This window comes from Lepidochelys olivacea (genome assembly GCF_965140295.1).
Source record: "Lepidochelys olivacea isolate rLepOli2 genome assembly, chromosome: 20".
Lineage (NCBI taxonomy): Eukaryota > Metazoa > Chordata > Testudines > Cheloniidae > Lepidochelys > Lepidochelys olivacea.
The window spans coordinates 14,158,354-14,183,394 of NC_140430.1; the positions used below are offsets into that span (position 1 = coordinate 14,158,354).

Consider the following 25,041-nt stretch of genomic DNA (forward strand, 5'->3'; position numbering starts at 1 on the left):
AGGAGGGTTGGATCTGATAGCAACAGTCCAAGAGCTAGGAGTGAACCCCACATTCAGCTCTCATTTAATCCATAGCTAGACAGCTGGGGTGAGACCCAAAGGAAAGTCTCAGCTAAACCACTAGCTAAAGAAGCCCATCCAGGGCTAGACCATACACTGCATGCTCATTCCCTTCCCCTTGAGGGAGGTGAGGCCGGAGGGCAAGGCCTCCTGACAGGTTTACTCCCCCAAACAACATTGGTTTTAAATGCTGGGGTGTGGCCTGCACCCCTCTCCAGTTAGAATAGCCTTGTGCTGTCAGTTTCGGGGAGGAAATCTGCCCTTTTGGGGCTAAGGGCTCAGGCCTTAACACCACTCACCTTCACCCCAAGAACAGGGCTAGACTTGCCTGCTCCAGCAAAGCACAGGCCTAAAATGCCAAAACTGACTTTTGTCTTCAGTTGTACTGAAAATAGCTTGGTAGCCTCTGATGCCCAGGTTGCTAGCCCCTACTTCATCTGCCAGCTGTGGCCCAAGGAGACTCATGGGCCAGTGGGGTGCCATCCTTCCCAGCCCTGCGGCATCAATAACACACCTGCCAGCACTTTCAATACAAAATGGTCTTTAATTGAAATCAGTGGTGTCATTACTCATCTAGCAGTGGTCGAACCATACGGACAGGCTACATCCAGGAGCTATCTTACACTGATGCATGTCACAGAGGTGTAGAGAACAGGTATCCCAACTGGTTGAGGTATGGCTTCGCCTGAGGGAGTGAGAACTTGCCTTCCACAGGAAGAATGACCAAAGTGGGGTAGGGTGGGATCTCCCCATGGCTATCTCCCCTCCATGCCCCCTGGGAAATAGGGGCAGGGGCAAGGAAGAGATTTGTGTTAAGGACAGCAGGCTGGAGGGAAGAACCTAGCTCTCTGGGGAAGCAGCCCTGAATGGGGATTTGTGGAGCAAAGCCTGGGTGAGGGCTGCATCTGACAGCTGCAGGCAAGAGGCTATAGACTAAAATGTCCAGTTGGTTTCAGGCTCATCAGATCTTCCGCATGCAGTGCTCAAGGTTCTGATGCACCAGGACTAGCTGGGTGCAGCTTTAAACACCTTCTCAAATGGAGCTGAGTTTTCTCATAATCCACCAAGTGGTATCCCTCCTGGAGCTGCTCTACGTGCCCCCCACCCCAAGTGCTAGAAAACTGCCCTTGTAGAGAAAGCTGCTGTACAGAGAGCTTCATGCACAGCCAGCAAGCTACATGGCAACTGGGTTACAGATCTGGCTGCCTGTCCCCCACTGGCCTACAGGAACTCCTACTGGCTGCAACTGTTAGAGGCAATGACCGGAACAGCCTGGGTGCAGTTCTGGCCACCCCCCACTCCCCCCCATCCTCCAGGAGCACAGCCAGGTGCTGCTGTCACCTGGCAAAGCTTAGCTCTTGCCTGATGGAGCTTTCTTAGCAGCCTGGCTACCTGAAAGACTTCTCTGGGCTGTGGCCCAGGCCTAGCCATTGCCTGGCTCTGGAGAGCCCAGGACAGTGCTGTGCACCTGCTGTTCAATCCTTTCCCACTGCTGCCAGGAATGGGGCTTCCTCTCTCCACCTCCCCATGGTCCATGCTGCCTGGGGCTGGACCATGGAGCACTCCATCCTCTCTGCATATGGTGAATAGGTAAGTGCCTGTAGGAGTGGGGACGGCAGGTCAGCAAGTCTGGCTCCAGCCTTTTCCTTCCCAGCTCCCTCTGCGGGCAGGGCAGAACCACTGGACAGATGACCACCTTTAGGCCAGGTGCAGCCAGGGCTCTCAGCCCTGCCGCTCAGCTGCAGTCCTGCAGTGCAATGCATGGACAGGAGCCAGAAGCAGATGTTTGGAGTGTGTGTGGGGAGGGAGCAGGAGCAGGCCCCTGGGGAGAACCCAAAGGGATAAGCACCATGCTGGGGCTGGGCTAGACAAGGGTGGGATTTGGGACCAAAATGTCATTTTGAAACACAAGTTTCATGTTTTTTTTTCTGAAGTGGGAACCAATGTCAGTGACACCAACACAAAGTGGCAAACCACTTGGGTGTCCCCAAATCTGCCTTTTTCAGCCCCATGCCCCTAAAAGAGTTTGGGTCAAAAAATTTCACTCAGCACTACCTCTTGGCCATGATCTATTTCTCCCCTGGCCCCTCAGGCTTCTGGGGGGCCTCGGTTGCTGGTGCACAGGGGTCAGCCTGGCCCTGAAGGAATTGCTACAAACAACTGAGAGGCAGCATGGGCTACTAAAGCACTATCAGCCCCAGGAAGCTGCTCCTCAGTCTACCACTTGACCTGTTGGGTGACGTTTTCAGGGCAAGGCCCCTGGCTGGGCTGCTGTTTCCCATCCTGCCCACTTGTTGAGTTAATACCCAGCTATTGTCTTTGCAAAACAGGGTCATAGCGTGAGCCTCATTGTACAGATAGGGAAACTGAGGCAGGGGAAGGGAAACAATTTGCCTGAGGTCACCCAGCAGGCATGTGGCTGAGCTAGAGAAGGCCTTCAGGGTCCCAGGCAAGGGATTTAGCCACTGGGACTAACTGTCTCTATTAGCGTGTGAGCTCGCTGAGGCAGGGGCGTTGGGGGGCAGGTGCATGACCAGCACAAAACATGCTCCTTTTCCCCTGCAAGGGGCAGACAAGAGATGCAACTGGCCTACCCTCTGTTTTGGTGTCTGAGAGGGGCCAGGTGTGGATTTTTTGGGGGGAGGGGAAGCTTCCCTGTGGCCAGAAAGCAACATGCAGCAGCAAAGCTCCATGTGCCAGCCAGTGGGCCTGCCTGTGGGGAGATGCCATGGCTGATTGCCTACAGGCTGCCACCAACTTAGCCACAAACCTGACTGGCTGGGGAACTTGGCCCTGCAGCACCCTGCCAGAAAAACTCCCATAGGTACCAGCGGAGCACAGCCCATGGCCTGGCACAATCTGAGTGGCAGCCATGCTGGCCCGAGAGCAGGCATGGGTGGGGCAGGTTAGTCCAATGCTGGTGAATGTGCTACATGGGATTGGGGGTCAGTTAGTTGACAGCCACAGCCCCCCACCCCACCACCTGCCCCCTTGCTGGGACCCTAGGCTACCCCGGGAAACTGGGAGCTTTGACTGATGGCATGTGGGGCTGTCCCCTGTGGTTTTCCTTTGTAATGCTATTATGTAGGACATACAGAACCCCCAGGAGGTGCCTGCTGAAACATGCCCCATCAAGCAAGGCTAAAACAGGCACGAAGCTCAGGCCTGGTGGGCAGGAGCTATAAGAAACCTCACTCCCACCCCCTGCTAGCTTGGATAGCCAGCGCTCTGCCCCAGGTTGGGGCAGGGACAGTGCACCCTTCCCCCCAGGGCCATGGAAAGATTCTTGCTGGGAGGGGAGGCACAGGGACTGTAGCTGGGTTTCTGACAGGGGCCAACCAGCCCATGGGTCTCTACCAGCATGACAGCCAGTAGCCCATTGAGCTGCTTGGTGCCCAACCCGTACAGCCTGGGGCCATGTCCTAAGGCCCAGCAGGGCTGATGCTGATCACGCACAAACCCGGCATTTGCATGGAGCACTGGGGTTTTGGGGAGGGCTAGCCCACACCAATCAGATGCTGGGCTTGCCCCTCCCAGCCATCCTCATTGCTCCCCACAGCTGCACTGCGGGGGCTGCCCAAGGGGCCCAAACACTCAGCAGCAAGGACAAACAGTTCCAGGAGGAAAGGGGTGCTGGGGTGGGGGAACTTTCACCTGAGAAACAGCCCAGCAGGAGGGATGCATCTACATAAAGGGGGGAAGGGGGTTGCCCCCCCAAACACAACAGGGGCTCAGAGGCATCAGGAGCCCCACAGAGCCCACCCTTTAAGTCCCACCCCCAAGCTCCACCCCCTCCTTGTTCCAACCAGGACACAAGTGCAAATGTAAACATTCGTTTAAAATAAATTAACACCAACAAAAAGTGCAGTGCATGTGGCTACCAGCAGGAGGCAGCGCAGCCACCCCATCCTCCCTTGGCCGGAAAGCCGGCAGCACCGCTGCAACCTGGGGCAGGGGCAGACTTGCTTGGTGCTGAGATGGGGAACGGGGGCGGCTGGTGTGGAGCAGGAGGTTTGGATCTAGGATCTGCCTGGGAGCAGGAGCAGGGGCTGGCTGGGGTCGCAGTTCTGCCCCTGAGGGCGGGTCAGCTCGAGGTTCTGCCCCAGCCTGGTGCGTTGCTGCCCTGGGCAGATCTTGGAGGTGGTTGGTTGCTCTGCTGGGCTTTGCTTGTTCTCGAAGGAGCTTCCACACGATCTCTATGATGTAGCAACCCGCACACCTCCGCCCGCAGGGTACCACGCTGCCTGCCCGTCCTCTCCAGCTCCTGTCGAACTCCTGGCCGGACCCAGCCCGCCAACGGGATAAGTGCCGGGACAGCACCACATCTCTCCTCTCTCGAGTTGAGCTTTGCAGATCGTTTAGGAGGGATTATCTTCCCTGCATCCCAGCTGCTCTCCCAGTGCATCATGGTCCTGTTCCCAGACACTGCCGGTCATGGGCCAGTTCTGCTCTGAGCTGGCACGAGTGCCGCGGGGCCCTTCTGGCCAGGAGTCCGACGCCATGGGGCATTTCGTGATCTCCAGCTGTGCAAGGCTAACCCCCAAGCACCCCAGAGATTTCCTCCCCCCACCCCCCTCAGTCTGTCCATCAGGACCGAGGTGAATTCAGTGCATGGGCTGCTCCGGCTGGCTCCGGCGCTGCCTCGGGGTAGATTATACATTATATAGCTTTATATAGAGATTTATAGATTATTTATATAAATATCTGGGGGTCTGTACAACCTCGCGGGGGGGGTGGGCCGGGCCATCACGAGCTGGGGGCTGCTGGCTGTCTGTGTGTGTCTCCACTGCCCGAGTGGTCCAGTTCGGTGCTGTCACAGTCCGAGTCCTCGTACACGGAGGGGTTCTGGTCCAGAGCCGGGGAAGAGGCAAGATCAGAGCACAGATTGGGGGGGGGGGGAGAGGGAGCTGGCACACCCCCACCCCATGCCAAACCAAACCGCTGCTCCACCTCCGCCCAATGGGATCTCCCAGGGCAGATGGGCCCCTCTGAGGGGCAAGATGCTGGGCAAGTCCTGATGAATCCGGGGCTCGTTCTTATGGGCATCACCAACCCAGTGGTTCTTGGAGCCCCTACACCGTCCCCTGGAATCCCTGGCACTTTCCACATCCCCCAGCAGGGGGAGCACGCGGGACTCCCCTCCCCCAAACCCGTTGTACCCCCCCCCCCACAGTCCCCAAGAGGGGAAGCACTTGTGACCCCCCCCCTTCAGCCCCCTGCATGTCAGAGCCCCCAGCAGGGGGAGCACTTGGGACCCCACCCTCCTTGAGCCGCTTGCACTGCAGAGCGGCCCGGCAGGGGGACACTGGGTCCCCACCCCCCTCATGCCCCCGCAGCCCTCAGCAGGGCGGGGCACTCACCTCAGCGATGTTCTGCTCAGCGCTGAGCTGGCTCTTGACTTGCTGGACAGCAGCCTCCTTCTCGGACAGGCCGTCGGAGTGGGCCAGGGCGTCGAGCGGGATCTCGGAGCTCTGTGAGAGCATGTCATCGGAGCGCTCCCCCGTGTTGGTGCCGCTGGGTGACGCGTCGCTCGTGTTCCCCTCCTCACCGTCCCCGTCCGAGAAGTTCTCCGAGCTGAAGGTGGACAGCGACTGACGCTTGCTCAGCCCCTGGGGCCACCTGTCAGCAGAGCAGCCCCCCATCACCCACCGGTGGGGAGCGTTTTTCCTGCTGGGGACTGCGGCTCAGAGACTCTTCAGGGAGCTCAGTGCCGTACACTAGGTCGGTGACAGACCCAGGGATAGAACCCAGGCGTTCGGGGTGTCTAGCCACCCCTCCCTCCCTTCTAGCCACTAGACCCCATGCTCCCCACCCAGAACTGAGAAAAGAACCCAGGCATCCTGGCTTCTAGCCCCGCAGCTCTAACGACTAGTGCTTAAGACCATGGCTCATGAGCAGTTTCCGGCACTATTACAGTGCCCCCTAGAGGGTGACAAACACCCACGTGCCACAGCAACCCCTGCCCTGTGCCCAAGCCCACCGGGCACGGCAGGTCAATGGGAGGGGAGGAAAGCCACGTGGCCGAGCCCTGGAGCTGAAGGCTCAGGAGCCCAGGCCTGTACCCACCTCTGCCTCAGTGGCAGCTCCCCCTCGCTGTCCACTTCTCCCTCCTCCTCCTCGGACGAGACCCCTCGCTTCTGGAGAGCAGAAGGCAGAGAAGAGCCACATTAGCGGGACCTGCCCCCCACCCCCAGGGCTGCTGTGAACCCCATGGGCGCAGGAGGGCACAGGCTTCCCTGGAGAGCCTGGACACCCACTCGCCCACAGGGCAGGATCAGCCCAGGGCCTGTCGGCAGCCAGGACAGCCAAATGAGATCCAGCAACCCACTCACTCTGCCCAGCCCTTGGAGGGTAATGAAAACGACTCGCACAACCAAATCTCAGGGCTGGGCTAGCAGAGGGGACTGTGATCGGGTTTCAGGGGCTCCAGCACAACTGTGGGGCTAGCCTAGGGCTGGGCTAGCAGGAGGCTGTGCGTCAGGATTGTGGGGCACTGGCAGAGCTGTGGGGACAGCCCAGGACTGGGGTAGCACAGGGACTGGGAAGGAACAGAGACTAGGAAGGGGCACAGGGATTATGGAAAGGAGGGGCTAAGGGATTGGGGATCCACAGGGAGGGGGTGGGGCACAGGGAGGGGAGCTGATGGATTGGGGCAGGGCACAGGGATGGGGATGCTGAGGGATGTGGGGGCACAAGCCAAACCGGGTAGCCCAGGCCAACCAATTCCCCCCACCAGCCCCTTCAGGAGCCAAGTAACTTGGCTCTGACCCCCTTTCCCCACGGGCAGTCCAGCTGGGCCTGCAGCCTCCAAACGCTGGAGAACACTGTCCCTCCTCCTTCCCCCGGGAGCCTGGCCCCAGGGCTCATCACCCTGCCTGGGACAAACTGGTGCCAAATACCCTCTTGGAAGCTGTTGGTTTCCATCCTGCCCAGTCCCCACTCAACTGAGGAGCCCCATAGTGCCTGGTTCCCCTCGCGAAGGGCCCAGGAGCCCTGGTTGAGGCACGTCTCCAGCCACATTTTGCTGAGCCCCTCGCTGCCAGCATCTTCTCCAGCCTACGGCCAGTTTTGTGGCTCCTCCGATCTCCCCCATGCAATGCACACCCCAGAGCTGGGCGCAGTGTTCCAGTCCCACCTATGCTGCATGCGCCCCCTACAGGCGATCGGTGTCACAACCAACAGTCCCCTACTGCTCCCTACAGTCAACCCATTTAAATCAACACTGGTGCCCCCTGCCCAAGGCCCAGCCCCCGCTGAGCCGCGCTCACCTGGCTTCGGGTCACGGCCGCTCGGTAGAGCAGCGCTGCGGGTGTCAGATGCTGCTGCGGCACCCCACAGGTCTTGCCCGCCTTGCCCGCCACGCCCGGCTCCTTGTCGGGCTCCTCACCCGGCTGCAGCCTCTGGGCGAGGCCCAACAGCCGGTGGCTCTTGTCCGCCGGCCCCACGGCCCCCTGCTTGGAGGAGGGCGAGTCGGGGCTGCTGGAGAAGGGCACAGAGGCCGTGTCCTCACTGGGGGTCTCGCTGCGGGGCTGCTCGGCCGGGGGCGACTCGGGCCCGGCAGGGGCCCCCTCTTTCTTGGCCTCGGCCTCCAGGGTGGTGTTGATGAGGTCGGGGCTGGACGAGGATATCCGGCGCAGCAAGTCGTGCTGCAGCCCCCGTAGGGCGGCGCAGGCCTCCAGCCGCTGCCCCGCATCCGCTGGCTCCGGGGCCCGGGGCCCGGTCAGCTCCCCACAGCTGCCCTTGGCGCTGGCTTTGCGGTAGCGCGGCTTGGCCTGGCGGCTCCGGCCCGGCGAGGTGGGGCCCTTCTGGCACGCGGGTATCGACACCTGGGCAATGGCCGAGTCCAGTTTGGGCAGGATCACCTCCGTCTTCAGGATGTCCGGCCTGCGGGAGAGCACGGGTCGGGGGGTGGCCGGTCCCTGCCCCCCTCCCCTCCCCACTTCCTGTGCCCCTCTTTGATCCCGGGTGCCCTCCCCATCCCCAATCCCTGCATCTCCTCACTCTCCCCAAGCCAATTGCCCCTCCCCTATCCAATCCCTCAGCCCCCCTCCAGCTTTCCCCAACTCAGTTCCCCCACCCTCAGCTTCCCTCCCCCATGTTCCTGTGCCTCACTTCCCATCCCCCCACCCTCCTGAGCCTCAGCCCCCCCCACAACTTCCAATGCTTCGGCTCCCCTCCCCTCCAGCTTTCTCGCCCCACCTCCCTGGGCCTCAGCCCCCCATCTCCTGCCCCCCACCTCCCTGGGCCTCAGACCCCCTCATCTCCCTCCCCCCACCTCCCTGAGCCTCAGCCCCCCATCTCCCTCCCCCACCTCCCTGGGCCTCAGCCCTGTCATCTCCCTCCCACACCTCCCTGAGCCTCAGTCCCGCCATCTCCCTCCCCCACCTCCCTGAGCCTCAGTCCCCCCATCTCCGTCCCCCAACTCCTTGATCCTCAGTCTCCCTCCAGGTGCCCAGAGGTGATTCCGCCTCACAGCCCCCCCCCCAGGTCATTCTAGAGGGGAAGGGGCTTGTCCCTCCTCAGAACACAGTGAGCAAGGGCCAGAACCCAGGAGTCCTGACCCGCCCTCCACCCCGAGGTGAGGGTTGTGGCTGCGGCCCCAGGCCGGACCCCTCACCGCTTGCTGTGTGGTGACAGCTTCTGGGGCACATTCCTCTTCTTGATGAGCTTCTCCACCGTGTTGCCGTGCAGGAGACTGCGCGATGCATGTGGCTTGAACAGCCCCGGGTACTTCTTCTCCAGCGCCTGCTCCCGCCTGCCAGGGAGAGAGAGTCAGCCCTGCCTGGGCACTGCCCGCATCAGAATCAGCCCCGGCCCGGGCACGGCCCCCATCAGACTCAGCCCTGCCTGGGCACTGCCTGCATCAGAATCAGCCCTGGCCCAGGCACAGCCTCCGTCAGAATCAGCCCTGGCCCGGGCACGGCCCCCGTCAGACTCAGCGCTGGCCCGGGCATGGCCCCTGTCAGACTCCTCCCCGGCCTGGGCACTGCACCCATCATACTCAGCCCTGGTCCGGGTACGGCCCCCGTCAGACTCAGCCCCGGTCCAGGCACTGCACCCTCCCCACCATTGCCCAGATCAGACTAATGCTCTTTCACCCTCATGCTCCAAGGCATAAAGTTGTCCCTCTCCAAGGTCAGGAAGAAATTGGCCTGAGGATGGTTGTGGGAGTGGGGGTGGGAAGGGAGCATTACTCCTTCCTCTGACACCTGCAGGGGCAGGGGCCAGACTCTCAGCTGGTGTAAATCAGTGGGAGCTCACTGAGTTCATAGGACTCAGCGGGTGGGAGCTCATGGGGGGGAATCCCCAAGTTCCAGCCCTTCAGGGACCATGCGTGTGTGTTGGGGGGGGGTCAGAGTAGGGGGTGATGGGGTGATGTATCTCCCCAGAGGGACAGTGATGAGGGGGTGGATCCCTGCAAGAGGTAGTGATGAGGGGCTGGGCCCCCCAGGGGGCAATGATGGGGGGGAGCTGGATCTCCCAGGCGGGCAGTGATAGGGGGCTGGATCCCCACAGGATGCGGTGATGGGGGGCTGGATCTCCCAGGGGGCAGTGTTGGGGGGGGTGCTGGATCCCAGCAGGAGGTGGTGATCGGAAGGCTGGGCCTCCCAGGGGGCAGTGTTGGGAGGGAGCTGGATCCACACAGGGGGCAGTGATAGGGGGCTGGAGCCCTGCAGGATGCGGTGATGGGGGGCTGGATCTCCCAGGGGGTGGTGATGGGGGGGGGCTGGATCCACACAGGGGGCAGTGATAGGGGGCTGGAGCCCTGCAGGATGCGGTGATGGGGAGCTGGATCTCCCAGGGGGTGGTGATGGGGGGGGGGCTGGATCTCAGCAGGGGGGCAGTGATGGGCAGGCTGGGACCCCAGATCAGCAGTAATGGATCCCTGAGGGGGCAGTGATGGGGGGGCTGGACCCCCCAGGCTGGGGGCTGCCCTCACCTGAGCAGCTCCTTCTCCTTCAGCTCCAGCTGCAGCATGAGCGAGTTGAGCTCCATGTACAGGTTGTTGGCTCGCTCCAGCTTGCGCTCGTAGTGCTCCCGGATGTCCAGCGCGTGCCTGGGGGTTGGGCAGCAGGGGAGTTGTCAATCACACAGCTGGAGGTGGGGCCAAAGGTCCCCCTCCCCCATCAGAATGGGATGTCACCCCCTCCTCTCCGAGGATCGTGTCTTCCCCCATCCCAGGGGTGCCACCCTCCAGGCCGAGCCCTGCCCTGCCCCCCGATCTGAACAGGACATCCTCCCCGCCATGGAGGTCCCTGCCCCGTCCCCACCCACCACCCCAGTGGGTTGCCCCCTGCCCCGGGCCCTCCCTGACCGGAGCTCATCACGGCGCCGGTTGATCAGCTCCTCCTCCAGCCGGTGCAGACACGTCCCCTCCGACTTGATCTTCTCAAAGTGCAGCTTCACCTCCTCGCGCCACTCGGCCTGCAGGGGGCGACACGGGCCTCAGCCCTGGCCCCACGACAGGGACCCCCTCTATGGGGCCAGGCACCCCCTGCAGGGCACTGCGGGGGGCGTGTCGGGGGGGCTCAGCACTTTCATTGCTGCCCCAGCCCCGGCCTGGGTCTGCCCCGGGGGCTTCAAAAAGCACAGGGGTGGCAGGGGTGGGGGGGGAGGGAGTGTGATTCTACAGCTAAACCTCCAAACAGCACCCCCTGCTGGGCCACTGGGGGCAGCACTGACTGCAAGGGGTGAGAGCCCCCCACTGAGACACCCCTGTTCCCTGCAGCACAGCGTGCTGCAGCATCTGTGTAGGTGCATGGGGGCTGGAAGGGGCAGTGGGGGGGCTAGGAGGGTGTATGGTGGGTGACTGGGCGGTGCATGGGGGCTGGAATGGGGAGTGGTGTGGGGCTGGGTGGTGCATGGGGGCTGGTAGGGGGAAGAGTGGGAGGCTGGGCAGTGCATGGAGGGCTGGAAGGGGGAGCGGTGGGGGCTGGGCGGTGCATGGGGGGGCTGGAAGAGGGAGCAGTGGGGGGCTGGACGGTGCATGGCGGGCTGGAAAGGGGAGTGGTGAGGAATGGGCAGGTGCAGGGGGCTGGAAGGGGGAGCTGTGGGGGGCTGGGTGGTTCCTGGGGGGCTGCAGTGGGGGACCCACCTGGGATTTGAAGTAGGTCTCCTGGGGCGTGGAGAGCACGTCGGCCGAGGCGATGTCCAGGTGCAGCAGGATCTGGCGGAAGGACGGCCGGTTGCGGGGTTTGCTGTTCCTGGGGGGGCAGAGACAGGGTTGCGTCCTGGGGCAGATGAGGGACCCTCAGCAAGGAGCCTGGGCCCCTCTGGCTCACGTGGGGTGATAGGGCACCAGCAGACCCCTGGCATGTAGCACTGGCCGGGGGGACTGCTGAAGGAAGGAGTGAGGGGGCAGGGGCATTGAGCTGCTCCGCTCTGGGCTGACTCTGCATCTGAACCACATGGTAATGGGAGGGGGCAGCACTGTGGGGCTCAGCCTGGGAGGGTGAACCATGGATCCTGCCTCCTGCCAGCTTGGGGACTGGGGCCAGGCTCACCAGCACCAGGGGGGCTGTTGTGGAGTATGCTGGGGGGCACTCACCAGCACTCAGGGGGATTACTGGGGGGGCAGGAGGACTCACCAGAACAGGGGGTCACTGGGGAGTACTCGCCAGCATGGGGGGTCACAGGGACTCACCAGCACTGGGGGTCAGTGGGGGCACTCACCAGCACTCGGGGGGGTCACCAGCACCGGGGTGGGACTGGGGGTCAGGTGGGACTCACTAGCACTGGGGGGTCACTGGGGGCACTCACTAGCAATGGTGGGGTCACTAGGGGGTTGGGGGGCACTCACCAGCACTGGGAGGTCATTGGGGGGCCAGGGGGAGCTCACCAGCACTGGCGGGGGTCACTGAGGGCACTCACTATTACTGGGGGTTAGGGGGACTCACCAGCACTGGGGGGCACTGGGGGTCAGGGGGACTCACCAGCACTGGGGGGGCACTGGGGGGTACTCACCAGCACAGGGGGTCATGGTGACTCACCAGCACTCAGGGGGGTCACTGGGGGTCAGGGGGACTCACCAGCACTGGGGGTCACTGGGGGCACTCAACAGCACTGGGGGGGTCACTGGGGGCACTCACCAGCACTGGCGCAGTAGGATCTTGAAGCCGTCGGGGCAGCCGGAGGGCACGGGCAGGTGCAGGCTGTTGCTGCCCACGCCCCAGATGATGGCCGAGGAGTCCACATCCTTGTAGGGGATCTCGCCTGTCAGCAGCTCCCACAGCACCACCCCGAAGGACCTGGGGGGGGACGTGTCAGCAGAGGTGGGGGGCTCTCCAGCAGTGGGGGGTACCAGAATCAGCATCTCCCTCCCAGCCCCTCCTCCGCCCTCACGCCCTGCAAGGCACCAGGTGATGGGGAGGGGAGGCAGCTGGTGCCAGCCTGGGCAGGTAGCCAGCTGGTGGCCAGGACAGGACAGGGAGAACTCTACGAACCATGGAAAAGCTCCCCCCAGCTCCAAACACTTAGAATCATAGAATCATAGAACATCAGGGTTGGAAGGGACCCCAGAAGGTCATCTAGTCCAACCCCCTGCTCGAAGCAGGACCAATTCCCAGTTAAATCATCCCAGCCAGGGCTTTGTCAAGCCTGACCTTAAAAACCACTAAGGAAGGAGATTCTACCACCTCCCTAGGTAACCCATTCCAGTGCTTCACCACCCTCCTAGTGAAAAAGTTTTTCCTAATATCCAACCTAAACCTCCCCCACTGCAACTTGAGACCATTACTCCTCGTTCTGTCATCTGCTACCATTGAGAACAGTCTAGAGCCATCCTCTTTGGAACCCCCTTTCAGGTGGTTGAAAACAGCTATCAAATCCCCCCTCATTCTTCTCTTCTGCAGACTAAATAACCCCAGCTTCTGCCCCCCAGTGACCCCTCCAGCTGCCCCAGATCTAGCACTTCTGTGGGACCTCCCCAAATCCCCCCCTGGCTCAGACCTCAAGGTGCTGCAGGGCAGAAGCAGAGCCGGGGCAGGGGGGTGGGAAACTGAGGCATTGTAACTCTTTAGAGTCCAGCTCCCTCCCCTGATCCATCTTCCTCCCAGGATCCTCCTGTCCCCCCTCCCACCCAGTTGCAGGGGATGAAACCCCCAACCCAAGTCCTACCCCCATCCCTTCCTCTCCCCCCACTGCTGCCACCTGTTCCTGCCCTAGGCCAGGAGCCCCCCCAACTCCAACCCCCCCATCCTTGCTGTGGGCTCGGACACACCCCCCCGCTTTCCCCCCATCCCTCCCCACCCAGCCCCCCACGCTCACCAGATGTCGACCTTCTCAGAGACAGGCTCGTTGCGAATGACCTCGGGGGCCATCCAGGCCACAGTGCCAGCGAAGGACATCTTGGTGCTCTTGTCACTCAGCTCCTTGGAGGTGCCGAAGTCCGAGATCTTCACCACGTCATCGTAGGTGATCAGCATGCTGGGAGTGGGGAAAGGGGGGTCAGCACAAGTGTGGGGTACTATCCCCTCCACCAGCAGGGGGCAGTGCAGGGTGGGGGGTGCTATCCCCTCCACCAGCAGGGGGCAGTGCAAGGTGGGGGGGTACTATCCCTCCACCAGCAGGGGGCAGTGCAGGGTGGGGGGTACTATCCCTCCACCAGCAGGGGGCAGTGCAGGGTGGGGGGGGTACTATCCCTCCACCAGCAGGGGGCAGTGCAGGGTGGGGGGGGTACTATCCCTCCACCAGCAGGGGGCAGTGCAGGGTGGGGGGTGCTATCCCTCCACCAGCAGGGGGCAGTGCAGGGTGGGGGGGGTGCTATCCCCTCCACCAGCAGGGGGCAGTGCAGGGTGGGGGGGTGCTATTCCCTCCACCAGCAGGGGGCAGTGCAGGGTGGGGGGGTGCTATCCCTCCACCAGCAGGGGGCAGTGCAAGGTGGGGGGTGCTATTCCCTCCACCAGCAGGGGGCAGTGCAGGGTGGGGGGGTGCTATCCCTCCACCAGCAGGGGGCAGTGCAGGGTGGGGGGGTGCTATCCCTCCACCAGCAGGGGGCAGTGCAAGGTGGGGGGTGCTATTCCCTCCACCAGCAGGGGGCAGTGCAGGGTGGGGGGGTGCTATCCCTCCACCAGCAGGGGGCAGTGCAGGGTGGGGGGGTGCTATCCCTCCACCAGCAGGGGGCAGTGCAAGGTGGGGGGTGCTATCCCTCCACCAGCAGGGGGCAGTGCAGGGTGGGGGGGGTGCTATCCCTCCACCAGCAGGGGGCAGTGCAGGGTGGGGGGTGCTATCCCTCCACCAGCAGGGGGCAGTGCAAGGTGGGGGGTGCTATCCCCTCCACCAGCAGGGGGCAGTGCAGGGTGGGGGGGGTGCTATCCCTCCACCAGCAGGGGGCAGTGCAGGGTGGGGGGTGCTATCCCTCCACCAGCAGGGGGCAGTGCAGGGTGGGGGGTGCTATCCCCTCCACCAGCAGGGGGCAGTCCCTGAGGCCTCCTGTCACCCCAGGCACTGGGACCCTGTGGGGGAGCAAAGTGGGGGTCGGGGGTTTCCCCTCTTGGCAGGGCTGGGAACGGCTCACGCCGGAGGTAGATCAGGCTGCATCTCCTGCACTCACCAGCAGAGGGAGCAGGGGAAGAGATGGGAGGGTCCGCGCAGGCTGGTGGTGGCGGGGGGGTGATGGGCATCACAGAGCTAGCTGGTGATTTTGCCCTTGCCCAGAGGGTGCCCCCTACCCTGCAGGCCCCAGACCGGTCTCTGCCCCCACTTCCCCTGCCGATCCCATGCGCATCCCTGCTTCCCTCCTGGCACCATGCCCCACCCTGCCCCCCATTCCCCTGCAGGCCCCATGCCCATCCCCACCCCTACGCCAGCTCCCGTTGCCGCCACGTACTTGGGCGACTTGAGGTCGCGGTGGATGATCTTGTGCAGGTGCAGGTAATTCATGCCGCCCGCGATGCCCATGGACCAGTCGACCAGCAGGGAGGGGGTGACCTTGCGCCCGGCTCGCAGCACCTCGTACAGCTGCCCCTGGGCACAGAACTCCATGATGATGCAGTAGCAAGGAGCCTGGGTGCAGACGCCCCTGAGGGGAAGGAGAGCAGGGCTGGGTAGGAACCAGCCGGGCAGAAGGTGGCACCTCCTCTTGGCCAGGAACAGATGGTGCCAGCTGGGCAGAGATGCCTGTCTGGTTGGGCATAGTGGGGACATCCCGGCCCTGCCCCTCCGAGGGAACCCTGCGCCCCTCACCCATCCTGGGCCCAGCTGTAGGGTGAGCGCCCCTCCCAGAGAGCGGGCACCACTGCACACCCAGACACAATGGGGTGGAAATGGGGGGTGGGGGTGGGCACTGCCTGGCAGGGCCACAGACTCTGCATCCCACGTGTGTGCAATACTGTGGGTACACGGGAGGGGTGCCCTGGGTTTTGTGTACCCCAGGTGGGTGCTGCCCCATGGGGGGGCACTAGAGGGGGTGTCTCTCTCCCCTGTTCGAGGTGCCCCCTCCCCCACACTCACTTGAAGGTGATGATGTTGGGGTGTTTGAGCTTGCGCAGGTGTTTGATGTCCGTCTCCTTGAGGTCTCGCACCTTCTTCACCGCCACCTCCTCGCCGTGGAAGCGCCCCAGGAAGACAGCACCCTGCGCCCCACTGCCCACCCACTGCAGGTCCAGGATCTCCTCGAACGGCACCTCCCACGTGTCTGGAGGGATGGGGGAGGGGTGAGTCCCAGAGCCGATGCCACCTGCCCTGGGCGCAGAGAAGGGCTAGGGGAGGGGTGAGTCCCAGAGCTGATGCCACCTGCCCTGGGCGCAGAGATGGGCTAGGGGAGGGGTGAGTCCCAGAGCCGATGCCACCTGCCCTGGGCGCAGAGAAGGGTGGCGGCTGGGGGCGCTGCAGGGCAGCCAGGGCTTGGCCCAGGGAAATGGCAGAACGAGGGCTCCTGGGATGGGGGGGGGGGAAGGGGGAGGCAGACAGAACTGCAGGGAGAGCCACATGTACCCAAACACGCCTGCCCACACAAGCACCCCCTGACCTTGACCAAGATCCCAGACCCCGACCCTGCAGGCCCTGTAGAGGCACCGCTCCCTGGTGACTCTGTGCAGAATCAGTTCCCAGGAATCGGGACCAAACAGCCAGGGGTGAGGGGATTGCAGGACCCTGAGCACCCCCGCCCCACTACCCGGGCACGTGGCAAGCTGAGGCAGAGCGGCTCCCAGCCTTCTTGGGTCACACAGTGTGACTGCAGTGAACCTGCAACCCTGTGTCTGGGGGGGGGCGCACTGCTGCCCTCTGCCGGGTGGAATCTGCGCTGCCCTGCTGTGTGCCATAGGCCCTACCCTGCTAAGAGCTCATGGAGAGTCTCCCGCTCCAATGGCAGGGGCTCGTGGAGCAGGAGAATCCGGATTCTCCCCCCCGTGGGTGTGTCCCCAGCACTCCCCAGCCCCGAGGCCACATGTTACGGTGTGGGTGAGACCGCCAGCGGCCAGAAGGAGAAAGAGGAATACCTGGGCGATTAAAGCCTGCTGGCGAGCCCCTGGGTTGCGGTTAGTGCGTGTGCGTGCAGGCACACGTGTGAGTTTGTGTGTGTGCATGCGTGGGTGCACGTGTGCACATGGGTGTGCACATGTGAGTGTGCACATCTGTCAACCCCAGCAGTGCACTTTCGCTCTCTCCTGCCTCCCTCCCCGTGGCGGCTGCAACCCCCGCAGCAGAGCAGACAGGGCCAGCAGGTCCCAGCCCCTCCCAGCTCTGAGCTGAGCTGCGGCTCCTGTGGGGCCAGAGCCTGGGAGGGTGTGGGGCAGGAACTAGCCAGGGCTCTGGTAACTCGCAGGCCCCAGACCCTGCTAGAGCTGCCTGCTGCAAACACGCGTCCCAGCGGAATCCCTCGTGCCGTGGGGCCCAGGCAGCTCCGCCCGTGGGGCTCAGCGCAAGGCCCAGCGGGCCAGGGAGCTGCACACAGCCATGGCCGCAGCCCCCCCGGAGACACGAGCTGTGACACCCCCCCCAACTGAAACACAAACCCCCGCAGAGCATCGCCCACCCCGGGATCTCCCTGCCTGCGCAGGGGTTCACTGTCATGGAGCAGACGGCGTCAGAGCCGGCTCTGCCGCCAAACAGGGGCTGCCTGGCCAGGGCGAGCTGCCCACAGTGTGCCAGGTGCACGTGCTAACTCACTGACACACATGCAGGCATGTGCACCCGCTCACACACTGACACGCAGGTGCACGCACACTAGAACGATCACACCCCCCGTGCACACTAACACACCCTGCCCCCTTCAGAAAGACACCCAGCCACTCCCGGGCACACGCACACGCTCACACACACACACTCCCGGGCACACGCACACGCTCACACAGGCACGCTCACACGCACACACACACACTCCCGGGCACACGCACATGCTCACACAGGCATGCTCACGCTCACACACACACACACTCCTGGGCACACGCACACGCTCACACAGGCATGCTCACGCTCACACACACACACACTCCCGGGCACACACACACGCTCACAAAGGCACGCTCACACTCACACACACTCCTGGGCACACGCACACACTTACACAGGCACACTCACACTCACACACACACACACTCCCGGGCACACGCACACGCTCACACAGGCACGCTCACACACACACACTCCCGGGCACACGCACACGCTCACACAGGCATGCTCACGCTCACACACACACACACTCCCGGGCACACGCACACGCTCACACAGGCATGCTCACGCTCACACACACACACACTCCTGGGCACACGCACACGCTCACACAGGCACACTCACACACACACACTCCCGGGCACACGCACACGCTCACACAGGCATGCTCACGCTCACACACACACACACTCTCCCGGGCACACGCACATGCTCACACAGGCATGCTCACACTCACACACACACACACACTCCCGGGCACACGCACACGCTCACACAGGCATGCTCACACTCACACACACACAGACTCCCGGGCACACGCACACACTCACACAGGCATGCTCACGCTCACACACACACACACTCCCGGGCACATGCACACGCTCACACAGGCATGCTCACGCTCACAAACACACACACACTCCCGGGCACACGCACACGCTCACACAGGCATGCTCACACTCACACACACACACTCCCGGGCACACACACACACTCACACAGGCATGCTCACGCTCACAAACACACACACTCCCAGGCACACGCACACGCTCACACAGGCACGCTCACGCTCACACACACACTCCCGGGCACACGCACATGCTCACACAGGCACGCTCACACTCACACACACATACTCCCGGGCACACGCACACGCTCACACAGGCACGCTCACGCTCACACACACACACACTCCTGGGCACATGCACACGCTCACACAGGCATGCTCACGCTCACACACACACTCCCAGGCACACACACATGCTCACACAGGCACGCTCCCACTCACACACACACACACACACACTCCTGGGCACACACACACACTCACACAGGCATGCTCACGCTCACACACACACACACTCCCAGGCACACACACACGCTCACACAGGCATGCTCACGCTCACACACACACACTCCCAGGCACACGCACAAGCTCACACAGGCACGCTCACGCTCACACACACACACACTCCCAGGCACACGCACATGCTCACACAGGCACGCTCACGCTCACACACACACACACTCCCAGGCACATGCACACGTTCCCAAGCTCACACACTCGTCACGCTCACTCACGCCCACTCACGCTTGCCGACGTGCTCACTGCTGCAGGGAAGCCACTGGCAGGGCCCGGCTGCTGCTCAGCCATGCCGGGAGAATGCTGCCAGCAGCCTCCACTCCAGCCTGGGCTCAGGGCCAGCCCAGCCCCCATCCCTGTCCTCCCACCCCCTCGTCCGACCCCAGCCACACCACTGACGCAAGAGGCCTGGTGAGGAGTCCAGCTGGGCAGAACTGGAGTGAGGGATGGGAGCAGGGCCGGTAGGGCAGAGAGAGCCAGAGCTGTGGGGGGAAGTGGACAGGGCAGGGTAGACTCTGGAAGAGAGACTTTAAGGAAGCAGATATTTCCCCATCTAATCCTTCCTCCTCCTCCACCTCCCGGGGAGATGCCAACCACAGGCCCTGCCCTTGCAGACCCCAGTGCTCGCACTGAGAGCTGGGAAATTCACCCCAGAGCCCTGACTCAGAGGAGTCCATTCTGTGCCCCCTAAATCTCATCCTCTCTCCCTGCACCCTGGCAGATTCACGGGGACATGATGTCCTGTGTTTTCTCTTCCCGCCCTTGTCTGCTGCGGGTCGTTGGCAGGTTAAACAGCTGCTGTGTCTCCCCCCAGAGGTGGCTGCATTTCAGCCAGAGACAAAGCCCAGCATGTGGGGATGGCAGGGGGCTGGGCCCAGCCAGTAACTATTCCAATAGGGCAAGATTCTTCCCTCCGTTCCCTGGGGGGCTCCGTGGGACACTCTGAATCAACACTGTCCTAGTATGGCCCGCAGCGATGTCCCGGGGGCAGCTGGGATCAAACACGGACCCCCTGGATTTCACAGACATGAGCCAGTGTGGCTAGGCTGGCGGCCACAGCAGCCTCAGAAACCGCCTTTACATGATCGAGCCACTAGAGGGAGACAGAGAGCCACGCTGTGACGCTAATGGCACTACAGTGCAGACAGCTTGCCATGGCCGATTTACACCGCGGGCCCAGGGACTCCCATGGAGCTCTGCTGATTTACACCCGCTGGGGATCGGGCCCAGGGACTCGCATGGAGTTCTGCTGATTTACACCCACTGGGGATCGGGCCCAGGGACTCCCATGGAGCTCTGCTGATTTACACCCGCTGGGGATCGGGCCCAGGGACTCGCATGGAGCTCTGCTGATTTACACCCGCTGGGGATCGGGCCCAGGGACTCCCATGGAGCTCTGCTGATTTACACCCGCTGGGGATCGGGCCCAGGGACTCCCATGGAGCTCTGCTGATTTACACCCGCTGGGGATCGGGCCCAGGGACTCCCATGGAGCTCTGCTGATTTACACCCGCTGGGGATCGGGCCCAGGGACTCCCATGGAGCTCTGCTGATTGAGCCCCTGTGCAGGTCAGATCAGAATCCACCCTAGAGATGGAGCAGCCCATGAGCGCCCCCAGCCGGTCGCCAGGCCAGGCCGGCTCCTACAGCCCATTGCCCAGGTCCCACTAATGCCCGGTCCCGCACACCCAGGGCCACGCACCTTCCTGCTGGTGCTTGTGCTCGGTGGAGTAGGCTTTGCCGATCATGCTCCAGACGGGCCTGAGGCAGCCGAAGAGCCCTTCCAGGAAGCCGCTGCCCGTCTGGCAGTGGAGCCGGACCTGGTCGGCGTGGTACCGAGCATGCCGCACCTCGGGGTTCCCAGCCCCCGCCCCAGCTCCCCCGCCTCCCCCGCCGGCCTCATTCTCGTGCAGCTGCAGGACGCTGTTGGCGAACTGGTCGCGCGTCTCCTCGCTGGGTGTGGGGCTGTGGCCGCCCCCATCGATGGGCACCACGTCACGCAGCACGCACTGCGTGGGCGTCAGATCCTTCTCGGGGGTGCAGTCTGAGGTGTCGGGGTCCAGCTTACGGAGGGAGCTCTCCGTCAGGATGGTGTTGAAGCTGGCGAAGGACGGGGAGGGGGTCCGGGTATCGTGGAGGCAGGCCATGGCGGGCTCTGGGCATCAGCAGCCCCCCACACCCCTTGGGCTGGCGGTCGATGGGCGTCCCCGGCACGGCCTGGGGGAGATGGGGCCTGTGGGGGAAAGGAAAATCCTCGTGAATAGGATCCCACTGGAAATCGTAGCCCCCTTGGGGTCAACCAGGTGTATCCAATGCCCTCCTGCCTGCTCCACTGCTGGGCACCTGCCATGGGCCTGGATTTGCCGGCTATCGCCAAGGGATGGCACCCACCAGGCATTGAACGTGCCAGGCGTGCCCAGGGAGAAGGCACCCACCATGCATTGAACGTGCCACGTACAAGGCACCTCGCCTCCCACTGACTGCACCCATGGGAGAGGCGGAGGCTGTGGGGGGGGGGGGGGGAGACAGCCCAGGTCTGCGATCGCATGGCCAGAATAGGCAGGCAGCTGCTGGCTTCCCCGCTCCTGCCTGGGTCCCTGGCGGTCTCACCCCGGAGCGGCAGCCCGAGCTCTCTCCAAGGTGCTGAAACCGCCGACCTGCCCCTTGGCCGGTCCCTGCCTCTAGCTGGGCAGGTCCCGGCCCCCTCTGGCACCGACAGACCCATTGCGCTGCGGGAGGGGAGGTCACGTTTGAAGAGTCCTGGCAGCGTGGCCTAGTGGCCGGGGCGGCAGGGGGCTTGGCTCAGGGCTGGCAGTGAGGCTGGGCACTAGTGCGCAGGTGTGAGATGCACTCTTGGCGCACTCTCGTGCCGGCACCAGAGGCGCGGGGGGGTGGGGGGCAGGGAAGCGGGTGCCCCTGGCCCAACTGACTGCAGCCTGCACGTCTCGGGATCGTGCCCCGCAGCTCGCCCTCCTGCACAGCGCCCCCGAGCCGGGGTTGGCACGGCCATTGGCGAGCGTGCGTTCGTGGGAGTACCTGGGTGCGTGTAGCTGTGTGTGCGGCGAGGCGGGTGTAGCCGTGGAGCTCTGTGTGTGTAGTTGTGTGTCAGTGTGTAACTGTGTATGTGCCTAGCTCTGTGTGTAGCTCCGTGTGTTGCATCGCTGTGTGACAGGGTGTGGCTCTGGGTGTAGCTGTGTGTCTTTGTGTGTGTGTCAGTGTGTCTCTGGGTGTAGCTGTGTGTGTGTAGCTGTGTATTAGTGTGCAGTTATGTGTGTATCTATGTGTATGTAGCTCTCTGTGTGGCTGTGTGTGTGGCTATGTGTCAGGGTGTGTGTGGCTGTGTGTCGGGGTGTAGCTCTGTGTGTGTGTAGCTGTGTGTCAGGGTGTATGTGGCTGTGTGTCGGGGTGTGTGTGGCTGTGTGTTGGGGTGTAGCTCTGTGTGTGTGTAGCTGTGCGTCAGGGGGTAGCTCTGTGTGTGTAGCTGTGTATTAGTGCATAGCTATGTGTGTATCTATGTGTGTGTGTCAGGGTGTGTGTGGCTGTGTGTCGGGGTGTAGCTCTGTGTGTGTAGCTGTGTGTCAGGGTGTATGTGGCTGTGTGTCGGGGTGTAGCTCTGTGTGTGTATGGCTGTGTGTCGGGGTGTAGCTCTGTGTGTGTGTAGCTGTGTGTCAGGGGGTAGCTCTGGGTGTATCTATGTGTGTGTGTCAGGGTGTGTGTGGCTGTGTGTCGGGGTGTAGCTCTGTGTGTGTAGCTGTGTTGGTGTGTGCGCGCCCCCTAGGCCGTGGGGACAGACGCGGCTGCAGTGGGAGTTGGCAGCGCTGTGCCAGGCTCTCTCCCACACAGGTGCCGGAGCTCTGCTCATTTTGCATGCAGCCCAGCAGGCTTCCTGGGAAATCAGGCGGCTCTGCGGGAACCAGGAGCTGGCCCCGTCTCTTGCCACCCGTCTGGCTGCTCCCCTCCCCAGGGTAGCAGGGGAAGCCCTCCCCACTGGCCGCGCCACATCACCTCTTCAGCAGTCACCGGATGGTACCAGCATCGCCCAGGCTGGAGCTGACACCCCCCCCCCACCCCCTCCAACCCAGCCATTGACCAGAACAACCCAGCCATTGATCCACCACTGCCCCCTATCCCACAAGGGCTGGCGCAGGTGAAGGCAGCTGCTCAGGACCACCGAGTGCTGGGGAGAGGGATGGATGGATGGATGGTTTCTTTCTTTCTTTATACCGCAAGACACCTGTCTCATCCTGCCATCATTACATTGCGAGCCTTGACCCTGTCTCAGGCAAGTCCAGCTCATTCAGGGACGGCGGGCAGCGCATTAGCCAATGGGTCACCAAAAGCCCGGGTCAAAGGGGATTGACTCCCTTGCTGAGCTTGCCGACATGCTTCTCTCTGCAAATAACATCAAAACTGAAGCTGCTTGGCCCACACCAGCTTAATTCTCCACGTTGGGCTCCGGGGGTAGGTTAGGGGCTTGCTAACCCCCAAGGCCTGCTGGAGAACAGTCTTGGGTTTAAAGCATAGGACCAGGAATCAGCCATCCTGGGTTCAGTTCCTGCTTCCGGGAGGGGGAGACAGAGGTTAGACCCAGAATCTGGGACTCAGGATGCCTGGGTTCTAGTCTCAGTCCTGGAAGGATGGAGCATGTGCCTACAGCTCAGGGCTAGGGGTCAGGATTCCTGAGTCCTATTCCCTCTGCTATATTACAGTGGGGGGGACGGGACTCTCTGTGCCTCAGTTTCCCCATCTGTTATGTGGGGATAATGCTCTGAGCTAATGGGGCTAAATTAATTACTCTTTGCAAAGTGCTATGAGATCCTCAGATGGAAGGTGCTGGCTGAGCATGGTGCTTCCTGGACTTGTCCCACCCCACCAGCTGTGGTTTGGGGGGGATTGCTATAATTTAAAGAGGTTTCAGAGGGCACAGGCCACTTAAAGACATGGTTCCCTGCTATCAGGTGCTTAGTGTCTAAAAATAGACAGATCAGACGATGAGTAATGACAGGGTGAAACCGGGGCAGGGGAGAGGTCTTATACCAGCTTGCACCACAGGTGATGGAGTCGCAGGGCACATGCTGCTCATACCCCAATCCACCCCAACAGCCTGGCTGCAAACTCCTCCAGCAAAGACACATCAAGACAATCGACTGCACAGCTGAGCAGCGGCAGCTTCCTGACTCCCCAGGGCTACAAGCCAGCAGAGCGGATGCAGCGGGATCCTGCCCCATTCGTGCCCCTCCCAGCAGCTCCCAGGCCTAGCTCGGGATCATCCTGTCTGTGACACCCATCACCCGCGGGGAGGGCCCAGCCGTGACTCTACGGAAGATGCGAGAGTCAGGTTAGAAGCCGGCTCACCTGGCCCTGGGCTCCCTTGGGGCTGACAGGAGGGGACGCTGGCTCGGACCAGCACCTGGGACTCAGAGCACCGTTCCTGACTGCAACAGCCCAAGGAGACCAGGGCCTTCACCCATCTCTGGCCCGGATCCTCCCAGTCTCCCCCTCCATGCCCCAGCTCCCAGGCAATGTGCCAGCCACTCCCTTTACACATCGGGTGAGCCAATGGCTGCCAGCTGGGGTTGTGATTGGCTGGCAAGCCATGTGTATGCAAATGAGGCCAGGCATTGGGCCACCCGGGTGAGACTCCATGTGGGTCCATTCTCCCTGCGGCTGCTGTCTGGCATTTGGGGCAGCACGTGCAACTTAGTGTGAGCAGTACATCGGGGCTTGATGGAGGGCACAGCGACACGCTGTGAACAGGGCTGACAAATGGGGTCTGGAAGAGAACCTGGAGGCCAGAGACCCTGACCAGCTCCTCACCCCCAGCCCCTCGTGCCTTATCACCCCCTTATACGGAGTGGCAGGTCTCCTCTCTCTCCGGGACGCTCAGATGCCAACATGGGGATGGATAGATAGATTATCTCTCTCTCCTCCCCCTTAACCATCATTTCGCTGGACTGTCCATGTGATACCATTTTGCTCTGTCTCCTGCACTCCCTCAAACAGCCCCCTTACCTTCCCCCCTTTCTGTGACTCTAACTCTGCTCACGAAAGCTCATGCTCTAATAAATTGGTTAGTCTCTAAGGTGCCACAAGTCCTCCTTTTCTTTTTGCGGATACAGACTAACACGGCTGCTACTCTGAAACCTGTCCAATGTGTCCATCTCTATCTAGTAAGCAGGTGCCCAGTGCGGATTGCAATGGACTGATCCATACTCCCACTCCACCCTGGTGCATGAGTGCTGGCTGAAGCACACCTTCCCCGCCCCTAACCTCGGGGTAACTCTGGCCCCATATCTGTCCGCCCTCGCCAGTCTGTAGTGACAGCTGAGCAGGGCCCCCCGCCCAGCAGGACAGGCCGTGCCAGCGGGGAGCAGAGCAGCCCCCCTTAGTGGGTCAGTAGGTCCTGGGCTCAGTCACACACAGGAACCAGCTCGGCATGAAACTCACAGCATGGGTGCCTGGCTGACATGCGGGGGGCCGGCGTCAGGGGGGCAGGGTATGGGAGT

At 62.5% G+C, this 25,041-nt stretch overlaps 1 protein-coding gene across 2 annotated transcripts in view; it reads right to left on the minus strand.

Annotated features, from left to right (window-relative positions):
- Positions 1-3,854: 3,854 nt before the first annotated feature.
- The window catches only part of MAP3K12 (mitogen-activated protein kinase kinase kinase 12), an 89,923-nt gene continuing 68,736 nt past the window's right edge, over positions 3,855-25,041 (minus strand). Inside the window, exons 2-14 of one of the 2 annotated variants that reach the window (XM_084609975.1) lie at positions 20,238-20,768; positions 15,511-15,694; positions 14,888-15,079; positions 13,327-13,485; positions 12,150-12,308; positions 11,156-11,264; positions 10,376-10,485; positions 10,001-10,117; positions 8,678-8,815; positions 7,329-7,944; positions 6,127-6,197; positions 5,421-5,634; positions 3,855-4,905 (exon numbers count right to left, since the gene is read on the minus strand). In XM_084609975.1, coding sequence (XP_084466101.1) covers positions 4,807-4,905; positions 5,421-5,634; positions 6,127-6,197; positions 7,329-7,944; positions 8,678-8,815; positions 10,001-10,117; positions 10,376-10,485; positions 11,156-11,264; positions 12,150-12,308; positions 13,327-13,485; positions 14,888-15,079; positions 15,511-15,694; positions 20,238-20,682 — 2,613 coding nt within the window. In that variant the 5' untranslated portion in view covers positions 20,683-20,768 and the 3' untranslated portion in view covers positions 3,855-4,806. Of the gene's footprint in view, positions 4,906-5,420; positions 5,680-6,126; positions 6,198-7,328; positions 7,945-8,677; positions 8,816-10,000; positions 10,118-10,375; positions 10,486-11,155; positions 11,265-12,149; positions 12,309-13,326; positions 13,486-14,887; positions 15,080-15,510; positions 15,695-20,237; positions 20,769-25,041 lie in introns of both variants that reach the window. The other variant, XM_084609974.1, reaches the window with a different exon arrangement.